This window comes from Vicia villosa, unplaced genomic scaffold (assembly GCF_029867415.1).
Source record: "Vicia villosa cultivar HV-30 ecotype Madison, WI unplaced genomic scaffold, Vvil1.0 ctg.000976F_1_1, whole genome shotgun sequence".
Classification (NCBI taxonomy): Eukaryota; Viridiplantae; Streptophyta; class Magnoliopsida; order Fabales; family Fabaceae; genus Vicia; species Vicia villosa.
This window is the reverse complement of record NW_026705440.1, coordinates 529,638-539,481: the sequence shown is the minus strand read 5'-3', so window position 1 is coordinate 539,481 and position 9,844 is coordinate 529,638. Positions and strand designations below refer to the sequence as shown.

General features: G+C 31.9%; 2 protein-coding genes across 2 annotated transcripts; both read right to left on the bottom strand.

Annotated features, from left to right (window-relative positions):
• Window positions 1-1,878: 1,878 nt before the first annotated feature.
• LOC131632637 (uncharacterized) lies at window positions 1,879-3,051 on the bottom strand. The gene has a single exon (XM_058903382.1). It carries the CDS (start codon window positions 3,049-3,051, stop codon window positions 1,879-1,881), a length of 1,173 nt encoding a protein of 390 aa, XP_058759365.1.
• Window positions 3,052-3,426: 375 nt separating this feature from the next.
• LOC131632644 (AT-hook motif nuclear-localized protein 9-like) lies at window positions 3,427-6,460 on the bottom strand. The gene is made up of 5 exons (XM_058903388.1): window positions 6,088-6,460; window positions 4,696-4,763; window positions 4,467-4,595; window positions 4,188-4,355; window positions 3,427-3,964 (listed from the first exon to the last, which is right to left on the bottom strand). The coding sequence occupies exons 1-5, from the start codon at window positions 6,437-6,439 to the stop codon at window positions 3,635-3,637; spliced, it is 1,047 nt and encodes a 348-aa protein (XP_058759371.1). The 5' UTR covers window positions 6,440-6,460; the 3' UTR covers window positions 3,427-3,634.
• Between the last annotated feature and the right edge of the window lie 3,384 nt (window positions 6,461-9,844).

Sequence of the window (9,844 nt, the reverse complement as noted above, 5' to 3'; positions counted from 1 at the left end):
CCCACAAGTCTTTAGTTGCACTTCTTCTCTCCTCCACCTCCTCCTCAATATCTCCCCCCATTTTTTAGACTAACACTTTATCAATGGTATTTATTTTTGCCGTATCTTCCTCCACTCTCAAGTCAATCCACCCGAACACCTCCCTATTCCACACCCTAAGACGATCTTTTAATTTTTTAAGCTTTTCAATAAGCACAAAATCTCCCCTTCCTCTAATCTCCAAACGCAACCACTCCTTTTCCATAAATGCTTTAAAGTCTTCGTATTTAAGCCAAGAATTATTGAAGCAAAAAGGTTTAGGTCCCCAATCAATTTTCCCCACATTAAGACGTATCGGCGTATGATCCGATATATCTCTTTTTTCAATCCTTTGGTCTACCACCTCCCACACCTCAATCAACTTTTTAGAAAGCAAAAATCTATCTAACCTACTCATAGCTTTTCCGTTATCTTTGTACCATGTAAACTTCCCTCCCACACAATTAATATCAATTAACTCCATTACCTCAACGAAGCTCTTAAACTCCTTCATGCCTCACCAATCCCGAATTCTATCCACCCCAATACGCTCTTCCTTGCACAACACTTCATTGAAATCTCCCACCACAACCCATTCCTCATTGAGACTTCTAGCTTTGATCGAGATCAAGGAATCCCACAATAATTGCCTCTCTAATCTATTACAAGAAGCATAGACATTCACCATATTATAAACCAACCCTTTCCACGTAACATTTATTCCTACATAACCTCTGCCAGTAAAACTATAGTTTACCATAAAACAACCTTGTCTCCATAGAATAACCATACCACCCGAAGCCCCCTTAGAATGGCTTGCCGTCCAATCTACCTCTTTATTACCCCAGAAAGAACCAGCTATAACATCATTGAAATCAGAAAGTTTTGTCTCTTGCACGAAGCAAACATCAATATTATTTGACTGTATCAAAAAACTGACTCTTTTTCTTTTAGAAAAAGAACCACCCCCTCTTATATTGAAAGAAAGCAAATTCATGGGAAACTGTTTTTCAACTCCTCCAAACCCCTCATTCCCTCCTTATCTCTTAACTCCAACATGCTAATCAATTTTTCATTAACTGTGACATCCTTGCAACTTTCCACTCCTAATTCCGAAATAGACTTCCACACCTTCCTCCCCACATCGGATTTAGAGATAAAACGATTATTACATCTTATAATATCAGACTCAGCCACTGAGGAACCAGAGAAGGACTCACCAATGTCTATTGAATCGGATTGAGTTGCCCCTGTGAACTTGCTTCCTGCCGTCAATTTCTTCTCCTTTCTTGCGCCTTTGATTTTTACTTCTTCTCCGCCTCTTTCGCTTCTTGGGGCTATGCAGGCGAAATAAGATGTGGAAATTGGAACTTTACTTCCCAGATTCTCTACAGCTCTTTTCTTTTTGGTTTTATCCTTAAACGCTGATATTGTTACTGTTTCCTTTTCTTTTTTCTTTTGGCTAAGTCTCCTACAACTTTCATCAAAAGAAACGGGCCCTTCGTAATGCTCCAAATCTCTCCTTGGCCCAGTTACGCGGTCCGTCTCACCTTCTGGCCCACCATCAGATATTTTATTTTTAAACAAATATGAGTCAGCTTCTACACTTACCTCAACCGATACCTCATCTTCCTTTGACTCCCCCACAAAGTTTAATGAACAGCTGTCACTGTTAACATTAAATGCCCCCTTCCTTTTTGCCTCGATACTCTCCTCCTTTTCTTGAGCAGATAAGTCAAGCCTCACCTTTTCATCTACCTTCTGACTATTTCCTTCTTTCTGAAAAAGCAATAGGCTATTCCCAAAAGACTTAACCTCGTTGGCTAAACTACCCTCATCCGTCCCATCAACCCTCTGCGTCTATCCAGCTTCCTCAGAAAATTTCCTACTGTCCCCCCCTTCTTCATCGGATAGTATTAACTTCGGCGCCGATGAGGATTCCGATTCAGAATCGTCTATACCACCTCTTTTTCTCGTGATTAACTCCTGGCCCTCAGCTATCTCAAACATACTAATAACAAAGATCTGCCCTTCTATGGAAAGATTAAACTTCTCCTCTATCCTCTCCTTAGATTCTGTTAAGATACAAACTATTGCTTCCGCCATCCTATGTTTCAGCATTGTTGCTTCATCACTTTTTACCAGCTTACCTCTATCCCCCACCAAAAGAGAGAAGCATTTTTCACCCCAAGCATGACATGGTACACCCATGACTTTTAACCAGGCGAATCTCCCTGTATCTATGTCCCTAGGTTTCCAAGGTGATATCGACCAAAACCACTGACTCCACCATGACTTCCTCTCCTCTGTGAATGTTTCAACATCTCCTCCTACCAAATCCTCCAATAAGCATATGTTAGGTCCCAAACTAGTAACCCTTATGTTGAAAATACCTTCCTCGTGGAATAACCTTTTGAAGTCAACCATTTTTTCCGGTTCTTTAATTCTCCCTGTGTATGCTTTACTATACTGGATATGATTTTCCTGATTTGGTTGATAGATTACAGTCCTTAAAACCTGTTTTTCAGCATTAATATCTCCACTTCTCCTTTGAGTTACATCAGCATAGGTTCTACCCATAACCCTTCCTCCATACCAGTTACTGCTATTAGTTTTAGAATCTTTTTTAACCACTACTTGGTTCTTCTTGATTGCCTTAACTTTAACTTCCTTACCTCTGCTGAACCGAGGTAAATTCGCAAAAATCTTCCTCCCTTCTAGAACAACATTATTCAGCTTAGTAGCCAATAACTCCTCATCCTTGACATTTAAGAACCGGACAAAACCGTAGCGTCTTCCGAACTTATCCTTCTTTGGTGGAATGACCACCTCCTCTATATCTCCCAACTCCTTGAACTCCATCAATAAGTCTCTTGCTCTCCATCTTACTCCAAATTCCATAACGAAAAAGGATGAAATAACATCTTTTCCGTTAACTCTCCTTCTTCCTTCTTTGGCTATGTCCCACTGTAGCTTCTTGCCTCCGCCTCCCCCTACTATTTTCCATTGCCCTGTCCTATTGACCCTCTCCATACCTCTAAACTGATGAATGACTGATGAGAAACTACAACTGTAACTGCACTAAGAAACTAAGAGATTCCAATACCCAAGACCAAGGCCCCTAATCCTAAGGTATATGAAAATTTACTTGTCACCTTGTGGTTGTGGTTTTTGTTGGCACAACTACTACAACACATTTTTACGTCCAACATGTACATTCTCTCCTTCTATGCATTTTGGTGAAGCATGACTTCTGGTTATCTCCATGGATGTTGATCTTTGATGCCTGAGGAATATTATGTCAAACAGCATGGTATGGACAAACATTTGGGTATGTAGTGGGAAAAAAATTCGAAGAATGTATAATAAAAAAACATAAATAAATCCACAAAAGCATCATAACTTTCCCAAATTAGAAACAAAAAGAAATCCAATTAATGAGTCTGCAAATATTCCTTTTAAACAACTGCAATCTCTACTAAGTACCCTCCCTGCCACCTAAGAAAATTACACCAACAACTTCCATTTTCAATAACAAATTCAAACACTAGACAATTCTTACTTGCTAACATATGCAATTAACAAAAAAGACAGAAAAACTCTGCTAGCTTGACAATTAAGGTACACTGTTAGCATTAACAGGCTCCATTGTCTGGCTGTCAAGGTCAATAACTCCATCACCAACAGAATCAGATTGACCATTAGTTGTTGTTTCACCTTTCACTTTATCATCCGCTACTGCTACTGTTACATCATTAGTTTTCTTTGTTGCTGTTGCTCTCAGGCAGCTTGGTTCTCCTTCTAGGGTTAACCTCGGAACTTTCAAGTTATTATCACTGGATGAATCTTGATTAGTCACCATGTTTGGAACAGTTGTTGAAGTTGGAGATGAGTACTTTCTCTTGATTTGGTTGCTTATGTTTTGCTTGAATGTCGCCAAAATAAGCTAAAGGAAAAATAGACATGAAATTAGTGTGTGACAATGATCATGTGTTTAGACAACACTAAATGCAAGTGAATATTTATGTAGTACCGACACTTTAAATTTAAAGTGGTGCCTAAGTGTTGAGTGTCTGGTGTCTGATACACGACACTCTCGGACTTATAAGATTTTCTTAAATTATTAGTCATCTCAAAATCTACATATGGATGTTGAGAAAAATTCTTACTTGAATTGGAGTAGCAGCTATCAATGAGCTCTCAACACCACCTCCAAAAACTGTTCCATCAGATTTAGCCAATGAAACACTCAACGTGCCAATTTTCCTCTCTGCACCACCAGCACCACCACTAGTGAAGGTGCATGATCCAGTTAAAGATAAAATCTGAAAGTGACCCTGTATTTTACCATCCAAAACATTCATAGTTTAGATATCAGCATGATTATCGCGGCCGTTTTTGCAGTAACAGACCGTTTTTTAAAACCCTAATTGTATCTATTAATGTACCTCATATCTTAAAGAGCCCCCTCCAGTTTGACGAAGGATGACAGTTGACACACAACCTGCAGCAGAAAGTATGCAAACAGCTCCTCTAGGACATTTATGAAAAAATGTAAATATTTTTCCAACCACATCCTGAAAATTACCAAAACCAAAATTTTTCAGTTTACGATAATATATTTATTTTAAATATGAAATCTAAACAGTTTTTTTTGTACATGTCTCATATTATTACCTCTCCAGGGTTCACAGTCAGCACATGAGGTGTCATACTTCCTCCAGCAGTTTCAGCAACACATCCACCTATAACAAATATAAATTTCATTTTCAAACATGAGAAAAAACATTTTAAAAAATAATCATTTAAAATTGTGAAATAATTTACTAAGCATATATGCCACTTCTATAGATAAATATAATAGTCATTGCATTGAATTACAATAATATATTTCTATTTTAATTTATTTTTATCTTCTATTCATCATATCGATTTTTTGTATTTAAAATTTCTAAATAAAAAGCTTAAAATGAATTTTATATCTATAATGTAATTAAAAATATTATAAACCTGATAACGCCTGAGAAACTTATTATCCCAAGAATCTTTTGATTTTATAATATTATCTCTTTATTTAATATTTATATCCTGATATTAATTTAATTTATTATATAATTATGATTCTAAATTTTGAATTTATAGAAAAAATAAATTTTTGGACTGTTACTTATAAAATATATTTTTATTACAATAAAGAAAAGAAAAAACAATTTTTATATCTAAATTTAAAATTCCACGGATTAAAAATATGAAAGTTCAATAAAAAAGCTAACATTCACCGACCTGACTTAAATATGGTCAAAAAGAAATAATTTATTGACCCAATATATTTACTTTTATAATATAAAAATCTTTATATAGTAAATTATTATTTTTATATTTAAGATTTTTTTTTTTATATTCAACAAAAAAATTCCTAAAACTCACCGCCCAAAGAAACCGAAATTAAATGACAAATTAACATTAAGTAATAAAAAACAGTATATATTTTGCATCTATTTAATATAAAAAAATAAATAATAAAAATAAAAGATTTCTTTAACAAAAGACTGTTTGGAAAACTCCTAAATCTTGAATCCAATCTTACTTTTAATATATGAAAAGTTGAATTCTAATTTTATTAATCTTTTAACTGATATTATTTCATAATTATATTATTATGAAATAATAACAAATATTCAACAATCACCTGCACATTGTTGCCTCAAAAATAATTCCAAACAGAACCAATCCATAATTGGAGATACAATAACACAAAACACAATTTTTATCAATATAAAACACAAATTACCCAGTAGTAATTATTAAACAAAATCATCCAATTTCAAATAAAATTTTAAATAACTGAATAAAATTTCAAATAAAAAAAAATGTGTTGGATTGTTTGATTAGGAAATATTTGATTTGATTTGCAACAAAACCATAGTACAATTTGAAAAACGATACGACACAATAATTCCTAGGAATCACAAACGTTAAAAACGCACCTTCTCAATTCTTAACAAAAACAAAAACTCATGCAAAACGAAAACAATAAAAAAACCAATGAAAAGAAAAAGAAACTCATACCAATAGAAGCCAAAATCTGAAGTTTTCCAGAACCACGAGGACGACCTCTTCCACGTTTCACTTCACTTCCAAAAGGCTGAATAGCTAGCTCAGATGACCCCGACCCTAACACGGACATCATAGGCGACTTGTTCTCACCAACCTGGTACTTCCTAGGCCTACCTCTCGGCCTTTTCACCCGAGTGTCCGAACCTATACTTTTAGGTTCGGATTTTTCTCCGGTGTCTGAACCGGCATCAATCTCAATAACTTCCCTTACGACGGTGTTGTTAGCATTGTTGGTGGTTTCTGATCCATTTTGGGTTGAACTCAATGATATAGTGACCGGTAGGTTTAGGTTTTGATCGCCCATGATTGAGATACGTTTTGAAATTCTGAAAATATTTCTGCAAAAAAAATAAATAAAAGTATTAACTTTGTTTATGGGTTGTGAAGAAAATTAAGATAGTTGTGTTACAATATACGTTATTGCTTAACGCTTCGGAAGAAGAAGAAAAAGTGGAAAAGATATTAATAATTAAAAAAGAAACCTCTCTTTTATTTTCTTTTTAGAAAAAACTATGAATTTCTGTTTTTCTGAATTATAATTCAGAAACTGTGAAAATAACTCTTCCCTCTGTATCTTCTTTTTTATAATGTATATTAGAAATAATTAAATCAGTCAAAAATATATGCATATTTATAATAAAACAAATATATGCATATTTATTTTTATAATTAATAATAATAAATATAATAAATATAAATGATAAGAAGAATGGAATTGATTGGGGTGATGAGGGTTATTTCTGTTTATATGAGTCGATGCCTATTCCCCGTTTGATTTTTGAGATAAAAAAGGATAAAATAATCAATTAATATTTATTACTAATTATTATTGTTTCTGTATGTTTTATCGGATTTTTTTGTTGATTTAAATTATTATATTAATATATATTGGTGAAATATGAAATCTTGACTATTATGAAAATGAAATTAATTAAATATATTAGATTTTTTCTATGAGTCATGTGATTTAAAAATTAATGTTTTGTAATATTTTAGCATATATTTTTCTCAAATATTATTCACCGAATAAAATATTTATTATTTTTTAATATAGTATTAAATATTATTTTAAGAATTCAAGAATTTAAAATAATAGTGTAATATGTCAAAAGTTTTAGTTATGATTTGTTAGCCTTTTCAATTCACCAACCTCTCAAAATATAAATCTTTATTACCAAAGAGAGTATATTGAGAAAATCTACTATTTTTTTTTTAGAAAAATCATAACAAAAATTATCAACTATTTTAAATTTTATAAGATTATTGATTTTTTTTAATAAAAATAATCAAACTTTATAGTTTATACAAACTTATCATATAAAAAAATTTAGTTTTAACATTAAGTTAGTATATATTTTGAATGTTTTTTTTAAAATATGTTTAAAATATTAAATATAAAAATTTTAAAATATTAAAAAAAAAACAAAACATTCGAAGTAAAAGTAAGAAAATAAAATAAAATGTTTAAAAATCAAAATTTTCAACTTTTTTCTTTTTGTGGAGGGCCTTCTTACAATGTTTTGAACAACTCTCCAATAAATCAATCAAAAGTATATATAAATTTTAATAAAATATTTTTTATATAATGGTAGTGATTAAAATTCCTTATAAAATATTTGTAAATAAAAAAGTGTGATATTTTTTATGGAAACAAAAAATAAATTTTGATAACTTTGTAGAGACCAAAAATATAGTCAATTTAAAATTAATACATTTAAAAATTATTGATGAAATTAATTCAATTATTTAAAAAAAAACTTCTTAAATTAGTTGTAACTTTTATTGTAAAAATCTTTTTATTCTTTTTATAAAAAAAATTATTTGAAAATTTAAATTGTTTAGTATAAAATAATTCAATTAAATTGTTTCTAAAAAATCAGCTTAATAAAAGGTTACAAAGAGATTTGTTATATCATGTCACTATTTTAATGTGTAATATGCATCTTCTTCGCATTTAGTTTATACTAATATTTTTTAAATAAAAAATTAAATTAAATGATAGAATACTTATGGTTTTTAAGCATTTTAAAAACAAGTTGTTCTTATTATAAGGATTAGCAATTGTAATAATTATAAGTTAAATACGTTTTTAGTCCTCTAAATTTTTTTTTAATAAATGGTCCTCACAAATTTTTTCGTCTCTAATATTAATCTCTCCTATTAGTTTCCACTAACGGATGCTGACGTGGCATGCCACGTAGAAGACAATTTGACAAAAATCTTAAAACTTTAAATTTGTGGGGGTTTTAAACCTCTTATAAACTAACCCAGAAAAAAAACAAAAAAAATTGGTTCTGGATTTTTTTCAAACCCCTTGCAAGCAAGTTTGGCAAGACATAAGTTCTGAACTTTTCTTAAAAAACTATACAAGTCAGAAGTAATACCCATTGATAGATGATAAATAAAAACTTCACTTATGGCATTGACAAGAAAACCTAAGTACAACAATTTCGTAGCTTTATTTCTTCCACTTTGCAACCTGAAACACAACCATTCATTGGCATTAACTCGCCTTGTTTTTTAGAGTCAGTAGGAAGTGGACTAGCAGAACAATAGTAGCAGTATTGTTCTGTAAATTCTAATAGCAGTATGTAGCAGAAAATATCAGTAGTAATTTTAGCAGAAGAATTAGTTAGCGGAATAAAGTCGAGTTGTCCGATTAAATTGTACAGAGTGTTGCGATATTTTGGTTGAAACCGAGAATTGTACAAGTTGTTGTGAGGTAATTATTGTTGATATGAAATTGCATGTAGTGATGAATGTAGTTGTGAATGCCTCTATTAATTGGAAAATTCAAGTTGTAGGCTTATGGACAATGTTGATTTTGTTGTTACGTTGCTGTTTAACTTTGTTGTTGTTATTATAGCATTCATATGGTTGTCGCATACATAGCATATCAAGTTGGGAGCTAATGCTCGGTAAGTTGGTATGGATTGGAAAATATTAAGTTGAAGGCTTATGCCTTATTAACGCCTCTATTAATTGACAGATTCTAAGTTGGGAGTTGTGCTCCATTGGTACATGTGCATTGTAACGAGTCACATATCGTGTCGCATATTTGAATTGTTATTATTACAATATATGGATGTTTGTGTTGTTGAATTGTGATGATGGATGTCGTTTGAAAGTTGTTGAAATGGTGATTTTAAATAATCTAATTCTAATATATTATTTATCATACGTTCTATTATATGGTTCGATATCTCACCCTTCTGTTTTAATGTTATCCCTATGTTGGTAATGTGCAGGTAATCCAGAGTGAATATTGTTTACCTTCAGTAGTTCGAGTCAGGTGTTGGTCGCTCTAATAGGTAACACTCGGGGGGATGAACGTGTGTTTCTTTATTGTTGATTTTATTTTCGTTGCTGAATTTTAAGTTGAATTTTGTTAAATACTTTGTTGCTTTGAAGTCGTTTATGTTTGACAAAGATGTTACGCTTTTGAGTTGAAGCTTATGAATCCGCTGTGTGGTAGTTTAAAAGTTGTTTTATTTTGAAGACATGAAGTTGTTGTTATTTGTTCATCCAAGTTTTAATATGTTATGTATATGTATTACATGTGATTGTATGTTGACATTTTAAGTTGAAAAAAATGTGGCATTCTATTTGTGTTGTGACTCTGATTTTAAAATTATACGCCGGGGTAGAAATGGGGTGTTACACGTGGCGTGCCACGTCAGCCTCGGTTAGTGGAAACTAACGGGAGAGA